This window comes from Mobula birostris, chromosome 12 (genome assembly GCF_030028105.1).
Source record: "Mobula birostris isolate sMobBir1 chromosome 12, sMobBir1.hap1, whole genome shotgun sequence".
NCBI lineage: Eukaryota > Metazoa > Chordata > Chondrichthyes > Myliobatiformes > Myliobatidae > Mobula > Mobula birostris.
This window is the reverse complement of record NC_092381.1, coordinates 1,259,255-1,276,864: the sequence shown is the minus strand read 5'-3', so window position 1 is coordinate 1,276,864 and position 17,610 is coordinate 1,259,255. Positions and strand designations below refer to the sequence as shown.

Genomic DNA, 17,610 nt, shown 5'->3' with positions numbered 1-17,610 from the left:
GGTCAATACATCCCTCCCTCCCACCATCCAATCCCTCATCTACTGCACCCTATTATTCCTCCCTCATTCACAACCCTCCACCCCTCACACTGACTCCCTCTTTCCCTTCCATTTACACTGTGCCCCTCACTCACTTTCTCTCCCTTGCTTCCTGGATCTCCTTTCAGTCCAGGCAGACCAGGGGGTCCCTGTGGAAACAGAATAGTTTTTGTTACATCCAACATCCAATAACATTCATAAATTGCATCAGTGTCTGACCCCGGGAGTGTGTGATGAGACAGTGCAGAGGGAGTTTCACTCCGTGTCTGACCTTGGGAGTGTGTGATGGGACGGTGTGGAGGGAGATTCACTCTGTGTCTGACCCCGGGAGTGTGTGGTGGGACGGTGTGGAGGGAGTTTCACTCCGTGTCTGACCCCGGGAGTGTGTGGTGGGACGGTGTGGAGGGAGTTTCACTCTGTGTCTGACCCCGGGAACGTGTGATGGGATGGTGCAGAGGGAGTTTCACTCCGTGTCTGACCCCGGGAACGTGTGATGGGATGGTGCAGAGGGAGTTTCACTCCGTGTCTGACCCCGGGAACGTGTGATGGGATGGTGCAGGGGGAGCTTCACACTGTGTCTGACCCCAGGACTGTGTGAAGGGATGGTGCAGAGGGAGTTTCACTCCATGCCTGACTTCAGGACTGTGTGATGAGATGCTATAGATAGATGTTCACCCTGTGTTTGACTCCTGTGAAGCTTTTGACCACTTTCCCCAGAAGTGCATCCCTGGTCCTCTGGTCACATTACATATGAAGAAGTTCCTGAGATTGGAGGATCACCATTTGTCAGACTAATTCTCGGCTGAGAGTTGAGTGTCTCTATTCAACAAAAACTTCCTTTCAACACTTACCATAGGTCCTGGTGGTCCATCCTGACCAGAGGGTCCTGGGTGCCCTTGCTCACCCTGCAGGAAAATTAAACCATTACTTCCTCCAACCTTATCCTGATTTCAGTACAGGAGAACAGGCTTGACCTATGCTTTACTCACCACTGGGCCAGGGATTCCTCGCAATCCCTCGGGCCCTGATTTTCCTGGAGGACCCTGTGGCCCCACCGGTCCAGTCTTGCCTGGAGGTCCCTCAGCACCTGCTTCGCCCTAAGTTGCAGATCAAAGGGCAGATTCAATTTCAAGTTTATTGTTATCTGATTGTACATGCAGTATATTCAGTACAACCGATCAAAATGTTTCTACAGACTACACGTCACCCACAAAACATATCACATACAGCAGATAAAACAAATATTACACAAATAAGTTAATAAAGTATACAGTAATTCAAAATACAAGCAGTGCACAGCATAGGTAAACAGTGAACAGCTGGCTGTCCTGGTGACGAACCCTGGTGTTCTCTAGTCTCACAGCCCAAGAGAAGGAGCTGTTACCCAGTCTGGTAGTCCTAGTCCTGGTGCTTCTGTACCTCCGTCCTGATGGTGGTGGGTCAAAGAGATGGTGGGATGGGTGATAGGGATCCTCAACAATCCTTCAGGCCCTTCGTCTGCAAAGCTTGCAGTAAATGTCACAACGGGGGGAAGGGAGACCCCAGTCATCCTGCCAGTATTTGATACTGTCTTCTGTAGGGTCTTGCTGCCCATTTCACTCATTGCATTGACAACACATCCCCATTTGATGCTTTACACTGCGCAATATCTTTCAGGATGCGACTTTAGTGGCATTTATTGCCCCTGAATAGGTGGACCTCACTGGTGAAAGTGCCCCCAGGGTGCTGGTGGGCAGGGAGTTCCGGAGAGTTCTAGTCATGGTGAAGGAATAGATAGATAGATAGATGCTATATTGAGCCCAGAGGAAATTAGTGTCACAGTAGCATTACAAGTTCACACATATACATTAGAAGAGAGTTCACAGATATACAATGTTAGAAGAGAAGTAAGAAAAATAAATTAAAAATAAGTTAATTTAAACAGTCTAAAATGAGGGGGGGGCGGGGTCATCACTTCCCCGACTATAGAGTGACTCGTAATAGAGCGACTCGTAATAGAGCCTCAGGGCCGAGGGTAAGAATGATCTCATATAGCGCTCTTTGGAGCAGTGCAGCTACTCTCCTCCCCCTTCACCCATGTACCCTCCTCCCCATCACCCTTCTTCCCTCCTCCCCCTTCACCCATCTACCCTCTTCCCCCTTCACCCATCTACTCTCCTCCCTCCTTCACCCATCTACCCTCCTCCCCTTCACCCATTTACTCTCCTCCCCTTCTGTCATCTACCCTCCTCCCTCCTTCACCCATCTACACTCCTCTCTCATTCACCCATCTACCTTCCTCCCCTTCACCCATCTACCCTCCTCCCTCCTTCACCTATCTACCCTCCTCCCCTTCACCCATCTACCCTCTTCCCCTTCACCCATCTACCCTCCTCCCCTTCACCCATCTACCCTCCTCATCCCTTCAGCCATCTACCCTCCTCCACCTTTCACCCATCTATCCTCCTCCCCTTCACCCATCTACTCTCCTCTGCTTCACCCATCTCCTCCCCTTCACTCATCTACCCTCCTCCCCTTCACCCATCTACTCTCCTCTGCTTCACCCATCTCCTCCCCTTCACTCATCTACCCTCCTCCCCTTCACCCATCTACCCTCCTCCCTCCTTCACCCATCTACCCTCCTCCCCTTCACCCATCTACCCTCCTCCCCCCTTCACCCATCAACCCTCCTCCACCCTTCTCCCATCTACACTCCTCCCTCCTTCACCCATCTACCCTCCTCCTCTTCACCCATCTACCATCCTCCCCTTCACCCATCTACCCTCCTCCCTCCTACACCCATACACTCTCCTCCCCTTCACCCATCTACGCCCCACCTCTTCACCCATCTACCCTTCTCCCCTTCACACATCTGCCCTCCTCCCTCCTTCACCCATCTACCCTCCTCCCCCCTTCACCCATCAACCCTCCTCCACCCTTCTCCCATCTACACTCCTCCCTCCTTCACCCATCTACCCTCCTCCTCCACCCATCTACCATCCTCCCCTTCACCCATCTACCCTCCTCCCTCCTACACCCATACACTCTCCTCCCCTTCACCCATACACTCTCCTCCCCTTCACCCATCTACGCCCCACCTCTTCACCCATCTACCCTTCTCCCCTTCACACATCTGCCCTCCTCCCTCCTTCACCCATCTACCCTCCTCCCCTTCACCCATCTACCCTCCTCGTCTTCACCCATGTACCCTCCTCCCCGTTCACCAAACTCTCCTCCCCCTTCACCCATCTACCCTCCTCCCCCTTCACCCATCTACTCTCCTCCCTCCTTCACCCATCTACTCTCCTCCCCTTCACCCATCTACCCTCCTCCTCTTCACCCATCTACCCTCCTCCTCTTCACCCATCTACCCTCTTCCCCCTTCACCCGTCTACCCTCTTCCCTCCTTCACCCATCTACCCTCCTCCCCCTTCAGCCACCTACTCTCCTCCCCTTCACCAATCTTCCCTCCTCCCGCTTTCACCCATCAACCCTCCGCGACCCTTCACCCATCTACCCTCCTACCCCCTTCACCCATCCACCCTCCTCCCCGTTCACCCATCTACCCTCCTCCCCCCTTCACCCATCTACTCTCCTCCCTCCTTCACCCCTTCACACATCTACCCTCCTCCCCTTCACCCATCTACCCTCCTCCCCTTTACCTATCTACCCACCTCCCTCCTTCACTCATCTACCCTCCTCCCTCTTTCACCCATCTACCCTCCTCCCCTTCACCCAGCTACTCTCCTCCCCTTCACCCATCTACTCTCCTCCCTCCTTCACCCATCTACCCTCCTCCTCTTCACCCATCTACCCTCTTCCCCCTTCACCCGTCTACCCTCTTCCCTCCTTCACCCATCTACCCTCCTCCTCTTCACCCATACACTCTCCTCCCCTTCACCCATCTACCCTTCTCCCCTTCACCCATCTACCCATCTCCCCTTCACACATCTGCCCTCCTCCCTCCTTCACCCATCTGCCCTCCTCCCCTTCACCCATCTATTCTCCTCCCCTTCACCCATCTACCCTCTTCTCTCCTTCACCCATCTACCCTCCTCCCCTTCACCCATCTACCCTCCTCCGCTTCACCCATCTCTCCTCCCTCCTTCACCCATCTACTTTCCTCCCCTTCACCAATCTTCCCTCCTCCCGCTTTCACACATCAACCCTCCTCGACCCTTCACCCATCTACACTCCTACCCCCTTCACCCATCTACCCTGCTCCCCCTTCACCCATCTACCCTCCTCCCCTTCACCCATCTAATCTCCTCCCTCCTTCACCCATCTACTCTCCTCCCTCCTTCACCCATCTACCCTCCTCCCCCTTCACCTGTCTACCCACCTCCCTCCTTCACCCAACTCTCCTCCCCTTCACCCATCTACCCTCCTCCCCTTCACCCATCTACCCTCCACCCTCCTTCACCCATCTAATCTCCTCCCCTTCACCCATCTACTCTCCTCCCCCTTCACCCATATACCCTCCTCCCTCCTTCACCCATCTACCTTCCTCCCCTTCACCTGTCTACCCACCTCCCTCCTTCACCCATCTACCCTCCTCCCCTTCACCCATCTACACTCCTCCCTCCTTCACCCATCTACCCTCCTCGTCTTCACCCATCTACCCTCCTCCCTCCTTCACCCATCTACACTCCTCCCCTTCACCCATCTACACTCCTCCCTCCTTCACCCATCTACCCTCCTCCCTCCTTCACCCATCTACCCTCCTCCCCTTCACCCATCTACCCTCCTCCCCTCACCCATCTACCCTCCACCCTCCTTCACCCATCTAATCTCCTCCCCTTCACCCATCTACTCTCCTCCCCTTCACCCATCTACCCTCCTTCCCTTCACCCATCTGCCCTCCTCCCCTTCACCCATCTAATCTCCTCCCCTTCACCCATCTACTCTCCTCCCCCTTCACCCATCTACCCTCCCCCCTCCTTCACCCATCTAATCTCCTCCCCTTCACCCATCTACCCTTCTCCTCCTTCACCCATCTACCCACCTCCCTCCTTCACCCATCTACCCTCCTCCCTCCTTCACCCATCTACCCTCCTCCCTCCTTCACCCATCTACCCTTCCTGTCATGATGAACGGTCTCAGCCCAAAACAATGACTGTTAATTTCCCTCCTTAGATACTGCCTGACTTGCTGAGTTGTTGTTGCGTGTGTGTGTGTGTGTGTTACTCTGCATCCAATTTTCCAACTATTCCCCTTGGGCTCAATCCTTTTGAAGCACGATGGGATCTTGTTAATAGCCTGCCTGAATATGCAGACTACATCAACCACACAGATTTCATCAGCCCCAGTTCAACCATCCTTCCATCAACAGATCCGTGCTGACTACCTTCGATCAATAACCAATTCTTCCCCTTCCCGCAGCAGGCTAATCCTGTTTATTCTGAGAACTTCCTTACTACCAACATTGGACTCTCTGGTCTGTAATTACCCCGTTTATCCACTTTGCCATTTTGAATAAAAGAAAAGTGTTTCTCTGTCCTCAATCACCTGCGGTCAGCAAAGGTGCAAATATCCCTGCTGCTACCCCCAGCTATCTCCTTTGCCCCTCATACAACCAGAGATACATATATCTCATCAGGTTGGGCGGATTTTTCCATCTTGATCGGTAGTGCTGTGGGAGGTGAAGACGGTGCAATAGAAATACAGCATAGAAACAGGCCCTTCACACCAACTCATCTGTGATCACCCAAGCCAATCCCATATGCCTGTACTTGCTTCACATCCCTCTAAACCTTTTTTTTTAATCCACGCAACTGTCCAAGTCTCCTTAAAACATTATTATTGTACATGCCTCTGGCACCACCTTCTGTGTGAAAACCCTGCTCCTTAGGTCCTCGAAATCTTTCCCTTCTTATCTTACACCTACGCCCTTTAGTTTTAAGACACCCCTACCCTGGGGAAAAGACCATTCACCTTATCAACACCCTTATGATTTGATACAATCATCACTCAGCTTAACTCCATGAAAAACAGACCCAGCCTGTCCCTCCCATCCTGGCAACATCTGCACCTTCTCCATTTTAATCACATCCTTCCAATAGCTGGGTGACCAGAACAGCACACAGTATTCCAAGTGCAGTCTCACAAGTGTCCAAACTCTTGTACTCAAAGTCCTGACCCTTGAAGACCAGCATGCTAAACACTACCTTCACTCTCTACGTTCCTGAACTCCTCAGTCGCACTGTTCTACAACACTCTCCAGAGCCCTGTCATTCATTGCATAAGTCCTAACCTAGTTTAACTTCTCAAAATCTCACTCTCTGAGAAATATTCCATCTGCCATTCCCTCGTCCACATTCCCAATTGATCTAGATCCTGTTGCAGCTTCAAACACTTTCACCACCCACACCACCACCAGTTTTGGTGTCACCTGCAAACTTAATACTTATGTCACCCACCTTCTCATCCGTATTGTAAATGTAGATGACAAACCATGGAAGAAGCAGGAATGAGCCCTGTGACACACCACTGATCATAGGTTTCCAATCTGAGAAATGACCAACCATCATCACATAAGCACATCTTTCCCTCTCCACCCCTCTCTGCCTTCCGCAGGGATCGGTCCCTCCGCGACTCCCTGGTCCACACGTCCCTCCCCACGGATCTCCCACCTGGCACTTATCCCTGTAAGCCTAAGTGCTACACCTGTCCCTACACCTCATCTCTTGCCAACATTCAGGGCCCCAAACAGTCCTTCCAGGTGAGGCAACACTTCACTTGTGGGTCTATCGGGGTCATCTATTGCATCCGGTGCTCCCGGTGCAGCCTCCTCTACATCAGTGAAACCCGACGCAGATTGGGGGACCGCTTCGTCGAGCACCTCCGCTCCGTCCGCCAAAGCAGACAGGATCTCTCAGTAGCCACCCACTTCAACTCTGCTTCCCATTCCCATTCAGATATGTCCATACAGGCCTCCTCTACTGCCATGATGAGGCTAAACTCAGGTTGGAGGAGCAACACCTCATATACCATCTAGGTAGTCTCTAGCCCCTTGGTATGAACATAGAATTCTCCAACTTCTGGTAATTCCCTCCCCCTCCCCTCCTCTATCCCTATGTCACTCTGCCCCCTCTCCCAGCTGCCTACTACCTCCCTCATGGTTCCGCCTCCTTCTACTATCCATTGTGTTTTCCCGTATTCTTTCTTCACCTTTCCTGCCTATCACCTCCCTGCTTCCCCTCCTCAACCCCTTTATCTTTCCCCTTACTGGTTTTTCACCTGGAACCTACCAGCCTTCTCCTTCCCACCCTCCCCTAACCTTCTTTATAGGGCCTCTGCCCCTTCCCTCTTCAGTCCTGACGAAGGGTTCCGGCCCGAAATGTCGACCGATCTTTTCCACAGATGCTGCCTGACCTGCGTGTTGTCAGAATCACCAGTAGATCCTCTATCGTTTCCCAATACTGATGTTAGGCTGACTGGTAGACCTTTCCCTGAGAACCACTCCATTAACCTCCCCACCATTGACGTCAGGTTCACCGGTCTGTAGTTTGCTGACCTGATCTTGCAGCCCTTCTTCAATAAAGGCACATCATGAGCCTTCCACACCATCAGATCTTCCTTTACCTCACCCATCGCTAACAAAGATACAATAACCTCTGCCAGGGCCAATTGGGGCAGCACGGTAGTTCAGCCATTAGTGTATCACTTTATAAGACCAGCGATCCGGGCTCAATTCCTGGTTAGTAGTTTAATAGCTCACACACAAAACGCTGCAGGAACTCAGCAGGCCAGGCAGCATCTAGGAAAGGAGTACACAGAACATAGAACGTAGAAATCTACAGCACATTAGAGGGCCTTTGGCTCACAATGTTGTGCCGACCATGGAACCTACTCTAGAAACAGCCAAGAGTTTTCCTAGCGCATAGCCCTCTATTTTTCAAAGTTCCATGTACCTATCTAAGAGTTTCTTAAAGGACCCTATTTTATCCGCCTCCACAACCTTCACTGGCAATGCATACCACACACCCACCCCTTTGGTACCTATTTCCAAGCACCTTAAAACTATGCCCCCTTGTGTTAGCCATTTCAGCCCTGTGAAAAAGCCTCTGACTATCCACACGATCAATGCCTCTCATCATTTTATACACCTCTATCAAGTCACCTCTCATCCTCCGTCACTCCAAGGAGAAAAGGCCAAGTTCAATCAACCTATTCTCAAAAGTTATGCCCTCCAATCCAGGCAATAACTTTGTAAATATCCTCTGTACTCTCTCTATAGTATCCACATCCTTCCTTTAGTGAGATAACCAGAACTGAACACAGTACTCCAAGTGGGGTCTGACCAGGGTCCTACAGAGATGTAACATTACCTCTCGGCTCTTGAACTCAGTCCCACGTTTGATAAAGGCCAACACACCATACGCCTTCTCAACCACAGCAGCTTTGTTTGTCCTATCGACTCGGACCCCAAGATCTCTCTGATCCTCCACACTGCCAAGAGTCTTACCATTAATACTATATTCTGCCATCATATTTGACCTACCAAAATGAACCACCTCACACTTATCTGGGTTAAACTCCATCTGCCACTTCTCAGCCTAGTTTTGCATCCTATCAATGCCCCACTGTAAACTCTGACAGCCCTCCACACTATCCACAACACCCCTAACCTTTGTGTAATCAGCAAATTTACTAACCAATCCCTCCACTTCCTCATCCAGGTCATTTATAAAAATCAGAACAGATCCCTGAGGCACACCACTGGTCACCAGCCTCCATGCAGAATATGACCCGTCTACAACCACTCTTTGCCTTCTGTGGGCAAGCCAGTTCTCGATCTACAAAACAATGTCCCCTTGGATCCCATGTCTCCTTACTTTCTCAATAAGCCTTGCATGGGGTACCTTATCAAATGCCTTGCTGAAATCTACTGCATCTACTGCTCTTCCTTCATCAATATGTTTAATCACATCCTTTGTTTGCCCTTTTAATTTCTTTTGTATATAACCCTGCACATTCTTAATGGTAAGACTCTTGGCAGTGTGGAAGATCAGAGAGATTTTGGGGTCTGTGTCATAAGGATGCTCAAAGCTGCTGTGCAGGTTGACAGTGTTGCTCTCAGTACCTCCAGTTGAACTTTGTCTTTTTTGTGTGTATTCCCCCTAGCCGTCAGTCTGTGGTTTTGTGTTGCCATGTGCTCTTGTTTGTTTTCATGCCCCATGTGCTCCTGTCCCCGGTCCTGCTCTACTCCGGCCCCTGTATTACTGAGTACTCCGCCTCTTACCTGTTTCTCATTATTACCTGTACTGCTACCACCTGTGTCTCATTGTGCTCCACCCATCATCTGCCTCTCTGTTTATTGCTCAGTGTATTTCAGTCCTGTGTTTTCACCTGTTTGTTGCCAGATTGTGCCAGTGAGTTTTCCTGAGCCTTTCCTGCAGTCCTATCTGATCTCTGTCCACCTGAATATTGACTCTGCCTGTTTCCCAGCTCTGGATTTTGGATTTCTCTGCAATTTTTGATCTCAGCCTGAACTTTGACTCTGACTTTGTTGCCCCTCTGGATTTGTTACTCAATTAATGTCACTGTGTGTGCAGTATTTGGTCTGCGATTGGATCCCTACTCCAGTGCCCTGACAGTACAATCTGGCCACAATGGATCCAGCAGACCCCAGTCATCTGAGAGCTGCCCTGGAACAACAGGGAGTGATGCTGGAGAGACACCAGAACCAGCTGGACTCCGTGTTCAGGACAGTGGAGTCACTTTCTGTCAATGTAGCTGATCTTGTGGCCCAGATTCAGTCACTCCAGTTGTCCCAGAGTGCCCATCAACATTTTGTGACTGCATCTTCTGCTCTGTCCTCTGTGCCCTCGCTCACTCTTCCTGTCCAAAAGCCTCATCTGCTGCCTCCAGAAAAGTACTCAGGTGAGCATGATACCTGATGCTTTTTTCTTTCCCAGTGCTCCCATGTTTTTGAATTACAGCCAACAACATTTCCATCTGATCGAGCAAAGGTAGATGATGTCATCACCCAACTGTCCGGTCGGGTGAGAGAATGGGGAACAGCTGTCTGGGAGGCAGGCTCCTTTTTCTGCAGTAGTTTTCAGTTATTTTCTGAGGAAATGAGAAATGTGAGTTTCATCGCAATATCGTCTCTTTCCTGGGGCATGTAATTTCAGGTGGTTCCATTCAGATGGACCAACAGAACGTCAAGGTGCTGTTCGAATGGCCCCAACCGTTGACTCGTCAAGAGTTACAATGCTTCTCGTGCTTTGCTAACTTCTATCGCTGCTTCATCAGAAATTACTGTACACTCTCTGTACCAGTCACTGCTCTTACCTCATCAGCTGTCAGATTCTCCTGGTCCCCTGCTGCTGAAAAAGCATTCTCTAACCTGAAGGAATGTTTCACCCCTGCCCCCATCCTGATTCAACCTGACACAAGTTCACTGTGGAGGTGGATGCATCTGACACTGGTGTAGGAGCTGTTCTCTCTCAGCACTCGGCCAAGGATGAGAAGGTACGCCCCTGTGCCGCCTTCTCTCACCACCTCACTCCCACCAAGTGGAATTACAATGTCAGAAACCAGAGCTGCTGGCTGTGAAGCTAGCTCTGGAGGAGTGGAGGCATTGGCTGGAGGGAGCAAAGGTGCCATTCTTAGTCTGGACTGATGACAAGAATCTGGAATATATCCGTGTGGCCAAGCGTCTCAACTCCCGTCGAGCTCGTTGATCCCCATTTTTTGTCTAGATTCAATTTTTCTGTCCTTCCCCCACCCCACCAGTTCCAAGAATGGAAAACCTGATGCCCTCTCCTGAAGATTTCCCTCCTCTGAGACCCCTGAGGTGCCCGATGTCATCCTCCCTGCTGACTGTCTCGTGGGTGCAGCGCAATGGGACATTGAATCCACTGTGCAAGCTGCTGAACAGAGCGAGGCAGCCCCCGGTCAATGCCCCACTAACCGTGTGTATGTTCCCAGCTCTGTCCGCTCACAGGTATTGCAGTGGGGTCATTCTTCCCAGTTATCCTATCACCCTGGAACCAAGCGTACTCATGCCTTCATCAGTCGGTGGTTCTGGTGGCCTCCATGGGAGACGACATCCTCAACTTTGTCTCAGCCTGGTCATTCTGTGCTCAAGGCAGGAACTCTAACCGGTCACTTGCTGGTTTGTTACAACCTCTGTCTATCCCCAAGAGACCCTGGTCCCACATTGCCCTGGATTTTGTCACCGGTTTTCCCCCATCAGATGGTAACACCACCATTCTCACAGTAGTTGATTGTTTCTCCAAGTCTGTACACTTCATTCCTTTACCTAAACTCCCCTCGGCCAAAGAAACAGCCAAATTACCAGTACTGCATGTTTTAAAATTACATGGGTTACCTGTCGATGTTGTGTCAGACAGGGGCTCTCATTTCACGTCCAACTTCTGGAGGGCATTCTGTAATCTTCTGGGTCCCTCCGTGAGTCTGTCTCCAGGCTTCCACCCACAGACCAACGACCAGACCGAGCGGGCCAACCAACAGCTAGAGACTGTATTTTGGTGTCTGGTCTCCTAGAACCCCTCTGCGTGGAGTCAGCAGCTACCCTGGGCCGAGTATGCCATAAACTCTCATCCGTCCTCCTCCACCGGTCTGTCCCCGTTCGAGTGCGGTTCCATCTGCCGAGGCATTCACCCGCTGTTGTCAGCAGATGTGGAGGCGCACTCACTCTGCCCTTCTCCGTGCCTCTGCTAGGATCAAGCTGACCACCATCGCTCCAAGGCCCCGTGTTACCGCCAGGGACAGCGTGTGTGGCTTTCAACCCGAGACCTGCCCCTCAAGGTGAATTCCTGCAAGCTCGCCCCTTGCTTCATCGGCCCCTTTCCCATTGCTAAAGCCATCAGCCCTGCTGCCGTCTGTCTCAAGCTTCCCTCCACCCTCTGCCACATTCAAACGACCTTCCATGTGTCCCACATCAAGCCTTTCATAAGCCTCCCCCCTCCCGTGTCCTGTCCCCAAATCCCCCCTCCCCCACAGCTCATCAACGGGTCAGAGGCCTTCACGGTGCGCTGACTGCTGGACGTTCGTCGCTGGGGCTGTGGCCCCCAGTACCTTGTGGACCGGGAGGGCTACGGTCCTGAGGAGAGGTGCTGGGTCCCTGCCTGTAACATCCTGGACCCCTCTCTCATCAGGGACTTTCATCGCCAGCCCCCCGCTCTACCTGCCGTGATGCCAGGAGGCATCTGTATGGGGGAGGTGGGGTACTGTCAGTATCTTCTGTTGAACTTTGTCTTTTTGTGTGTTTCCCCCTAGTTGTCAGTCTGTGGTTTGTATTGCCATGTGCTCCTGTTCCTGGTCCTGCTCGACTCGGGCCCCTGTATTACTGAGTACTCCGTCTCTCACCTGTTTCTCATTATTACCTGTATTGCTGCACCTGTGTCTCATTGTGCTCCACCCATCATCTGCCTCTCTGTTTATTGCTCAGTGTATTTCAGCCCTGTGTTTTCACCTGTTTGTAGCTAGATTGTGTCAGTGAGTTTTCCTGAGCCTTTCCTGCATTCGTATCTGAACTCTGTCCATCCAAATATTGACTCTGCCTGTTTCCAATTCTGGTTTTTGGATTTCTCTGGATGTTTTGATCTCTGCCAGAACTTTGACGCCGACTTTGTTTGCACCTTGGGATTTGTTACTCAATTAATATCACTGTGTGCACAGTACTGGGTCTGTGATTGGATCCCTGTTCCAGCGCCCTGACGGTTGTTAAGAAGGCGTATGGTGTGTTGACCTTCATCAACTGTGGGATTCAAGAGCCGTGAGGTAATGTTATAGCTATATAAGACTTTGTTAGACCCCTCTTGGACTACTGTGTTTAGTTCTGATCACCTCACTACAGGAGGATGTGGATACTATAGAGAGAGTACAGAGGAAATTTAACCATATAACAATTACAACATGGAAACAGGCCATCTCGGCCCTTCTAGTCCATGCTGAACTCTTACTCTCACCTAGTCCCACTGACCTGCACTCAGTCCATAACCCTCCATTCCTTTCCTGTCCCTATAGCTATCAATATTACACATATTTACAAGGATGTTGCCTGGATTGGGAAGCATGCCTTATGAGAATAGGTTAAGTGAACTTGGCTTCTTCAAGTGACGGAGGATAAGAGGTGACCTGATTGAGGGTGTATAAGATGATGAGAGGCATTGATTGGTGTGTATAGACTGAGGCTTTTTTCCCAGGGCTGAAATAGTTAACTCGATGGGGCATAATTTTAAGGTGCTTGGAAGTAGGTATAAGGGAGATGTCAGAGGTAAGTTTTTCACACAGTGGTGGGTGCTTGGAATGCATTGCCAGTGAAGGTGGTTGATGCAGATATGAGGGTGATTGATAAGTTTATGGCCTAAGGTAGAAGGAATCAATTTTAGAAAACCTAGCACATTTATTTTTCCTACATTTACACAGTTAGTCCAGTGGTCGTGGAGCATATGGATCCCTTCTTTGTAGAAGTCGGTGTTTTGGACCTCCAGGAGTGGTCCACAGCAGGGGTGATTGATAAGTTTGTGCCCTAAGGTAGAAGGAGATGAGTTATTAACTTCAAACTTTCTGCATTATCACTCAGAGTTGAACTGCACGTGCATGGAACGAGAGTGTCTTGGACCTCCAGGTGGTCCACAACAAGGGTGATTGATAGGTTTGTGGCCTTGGGTATAAGGAGATGAGTTATACAGCTCTTGTTACATGCAGTTCAACTCTGAGTAATAATGCAGAAAGTTTGAAGTTACAAAGGAGGGATCCATATGCTCCACGACCGCTGGACTAAGTGTGTACATGTAGGAGGGGACTATGGTGAAAAATGTGCTTGGTTTTGTAAAATTGACCCCTTCTACCTTGGGCCAGAAACTTATCAATCACCCCTCGTACAATAGGATTGTTTAAGAGAGTTTTAGATGGGTACATGGAGCTTAGAAAAAGAGGGAAATTCTAGGCAGTTTCTACAGTAGGTTAAATGGTTGGCAGAACATTTGTGGGCCAAAGGGCCTGTAATGCGCTGTAGATTTTCTATGTTCTATTCCACATTCCTGCAGGACCTCATCCAGTTACCGTACACTGGGATCCCTTCCTTGTCCATCACCCTAACTCAGGCTGAGCATCTCTGTGAGCAGTGTAAATGTGGGTCTGACGGTCAGCAGAGTCAATGGGCCAGAGGGCCTGCTCCTGGGCCGTATGGCTCTATGATGGATCTGGGCTGTGTAGGGGAATGGCTGGAGATTAGGAAGGGATACTCTATTGTGATCTCCCAGGCTGGATTAGGAATGGAGCCACCAGTGCCTGCTCCCCTGTCTCACACATCTACAACCGTACCTTGGCTCCTTTATCTCCTTGTCGTCCTTCAGCTCCAGCTGCTCCGGGCGGCCCCTGTGGAAGCGAATGGAGACGATGAGGATGCAAAGGCTTTAACTGTTTCAGCAAAGAATTCCTTTCATGTTCATTCCCAAAAAGCTGACTTGCAGGTTGTGACGAACGCAAATGCAATGTTAGTATTAATTTTGAGAGGACTAGAATATAAAAGTAAGGATATAATTTTAAGGCTTTTTAAGGCACTGGGCAGACTGCATTAAGCAGCTTTGGGCCCCTTACCTACGAAAGGATGTGCTGGTACTGGAGAGGGTTCAGAGAAGGTTCACGAGAATCATTTTGAGAATTAAAGTGTTAACATGTGAGGTGTGCTTGATGGATCTGGGTTTGTACTTGCTGGAATTTAGAAGAATGAGGGAGATCTCAGTGAAACATATTGAAAGCCTAGAAAGAGTGGAGATGGGAGGATGTTTCTGATAGGGGAATGTGGATCCAGAGCACATGGTCTCAGAATAGAGGGACGTTCATTTAGGAGGAGTTTCTTTATCCAGAGGATGGTGAATCAGTGGAATTCATTGCCACAGATGGCTATGGAAGACAAGTCACTGGGTATATTTAAAGTAGAGGTGATAGGTTCTTGATTAGTCAGGATGTCAAAAGTTGCAGGGAGATGGCAGGAGAATGAGGTCAAGCAGACTGGATGGGTGAATTTTGCTCCTATGTCATGGTAAGGCCATTAGAGGGAGCTGTGTACAAATGATGGGCTTAGACGCAGCATCACCACTCCCAGCCAGAAACAGACAGCAGATCACCCTCTAATTCCTAATTTACAGTGGCTTACACTTAGCCTGATCTCTGTAAATCTGCATGGATTGGATTCAATTTTAAGGAAGGGCATACAGACAGTCCAGAAGAAATTAACCAGGATATTTTCTGAATCACCGGGTTGTACCATCAGGAGAGGCCAGACAGGCTTAGACTGTATGCTTTGAGTTTAGTCGAACAGGTGGTGACCTTACTGAAACAAGTCAGACCCTGAGGGGATATGACAGGGAGATGTGAAGATGTTTCCACCAGTGGAAGAGTCTCAATCGAGGTGACACAATTACAGAATTAGGGGGTAGACCTTAAAACTGAGGTGTGTGGGGACTTCTCACAGAGGGAGGGGGATCTCTGGAATTCTCCACCCCAGAGGATATGGAGACTGGATCATTGGGAGTGTATAAAAAGGAGGGAGAGAAATCTTTGACAGATCAGGGTACTGAGGGTGATGGGGAAACTGGCATAGAAGGGTAGATGAGGCCTGGGTAGAAAAGTCATGGTCATGTTGAACGGTGGGATGAGACTGAGGAGCCAAGTGGCCCATTCCCGCTCCTGATGTCCTGGGTTCATGATGTTCACTGCTATGATAATTGTGGGTAGAATGCCGCCTCAGTCCCAGAGATGGGTTCAATCCCAACCTCTGGTGCTGTCTGTATGGAGTTCGCACGTTCTTCCTGTGGCCATGTGGCTTTCCCCTGGATGCACCACTTCCCTCCAACATTCCCAAGACGTAAGTTAATTGGCCATTCTAAACTGTCCCCAGTGTGTCGATGAGGGTGAAGTCTGGGGGGAGTTGGTAGTAATGTGGGGAGAATTGATTTTGGTATATATTAGTGGAAAATGGTTCCAGGATTGAGTGGGTCTGTCTCCCCTGGAATTCAGAAGAATGAGGGGTGATCTCATTGAAACCTATCAAATGGTGAAAAGTCTTGAAAGAGTGGATGTGGAGAGGATGTTTCCTTTGGTGGGAGAGTCTAAGACCAGAGGACACCGCCTCAGAATAGTGGGGCGTGCTTTTAAAACAGATGAGGAATTTCTTTAGCCAGAGGGTGGTGAATCTGTGGAATTCATTGCCACAGGCAGCTGTGGAGGGCAAGTCTGTGGGTATATTTAAGGCAGAGGTTGTTAGATTCCTGATTAGTCAGGGCATAAAGGGATATTGGAACAAGGCAGGAGATTGTGTCTGAGCGGGAAATTGGATCAGCCATAATGATATGGCCCAGCAGACTCAATTGGCCAAATTCAGCTTTGTATCTTATGGTTTTATGGACTGTGGGCCAGCACTGAAGTGATGGGCTGAATAGCTTCCTTGCCATATGGAAGTCTAGAATACGGAGAGGATTATGTACTGTTCCCAACTCCACTGTTTCCCTTTTTTTTCAAACCCTGATATTCCCACTTCCATTCCACGACTAATCCTATTATCCCTGACCCTCTCCTCACAGATGCTGCCTGACCATTGTTTCCAGCATCTCTGGAGTCCAGGCGGTGGTGAGAGAAGAGGGTTGGGGAAACAATCAAGCCCTTGGAATGTTTCCAGGAATCTGTTATCCAGACAGCAAGAGGCATAGCCAGTGGTGGGGCTAATGATCTGGGCAAGAACTCAAAGAAATCTGGGAATGCTGCAGGCTGAAGTGGGGGTCCCAAGCACAAAGGAGAGGGATCCAGAATTAGTACAAGGGGATCATAGGCAGATGAAGAAGTACTGACTGTCCAGGAGCCTGCTCCCACTAACTTAGATCAGGGATGCAGAAATTAATAAAACTCTTACCCGCTTTCCAGGAGGTCCTGGAACACCAGCTTCTCCAGAGGGGCCGGGTGGACCCTAGAAATGAACACAATGGTGATTAGCTCTCTCAGGCACAGACAGAAGCTCCAGACAGACAAGCCAGAAGTCCCACACCACTATGTTCAGGAAGTTTCAAGAACAACTGGCACAACCTAATCACTTTTTTTCAAAACATAGAAACAGATAATCTACAGCTCATTACAGGCCCTTCAGCCCACAATGTTGTGCCAACCTGTAACCTACTCTAGAACCTACCTAGAATTTCCTGACTGCATAGCCCTCGACTTTTCTAAACTCCACGCATCTATCTAAGTGTCTCTTAAAAGACCTTTACCACCTCTACCACCGTTGCTGGCAGTGCATTCCACGCACCCCCCACTCTATGTGGGGGAAAACCTTACCTCTGACATCCCCCTTGTACCTACTTCCAAGCACCTTAAACTGTGCCCCCTTGTGTTAGCCATTTCAGCCCTGGGGGAAAAGCCTCTGGCTATCCACACGATCAATGCCTCTCATCTTGTACACCTCTATCAAGTCACCTCTCATCCTCTGTCACTCCAAGGAGAAAAGGCCGAGTTCACTCAACCTATTCTCATAAGGCATGCTCCCCAATCCAGGCAACATCCTTTTAAATCTCCTCTGCACTCCACAAATATTTGTTTATGAAATTTAGGGAATGAAAA

At 49.9% G+C, this 17,610-nt stretch overlaps 1 protein-coding gene across 1 annotated transcript in view; it reads right to left on the bottom strand.

The window, feature by feature from the left end:
- The window catches only part of LOC140206422 (uncharacterized), a 340,374-nt gene that overhangs the window by 47,780 nt on the left and 274,984 nt on the right, over positions 1 to 17,610 (bottom strand). Inside the window, exons 53-57 of the mRNA XM_072274789.1 lie at positions 16,910 to 16,963; positions 14,323 to 14,376; positions 1,029 to 1,136; positions 891 to 944; positions 135 to 188 (exon numbers count right to left, since the gene is read on the bottom strand). Of these exons, the coding sequence (XP_072130890.1) occupies positions 135 to 188; positions 891 to 944; positions 1,029 to 1,136; positions 14,323 to 14,376; positions 16,910 to 16,963 (324 nt within the window). The remainder of the gene's footprint in view (positions 1 to 134; positions 189 to 890; positions 945 to 1,028; positions 1,137 to 14,322; positions 14,377 to 16,909; positions 16,964 to 17,610) is intronic.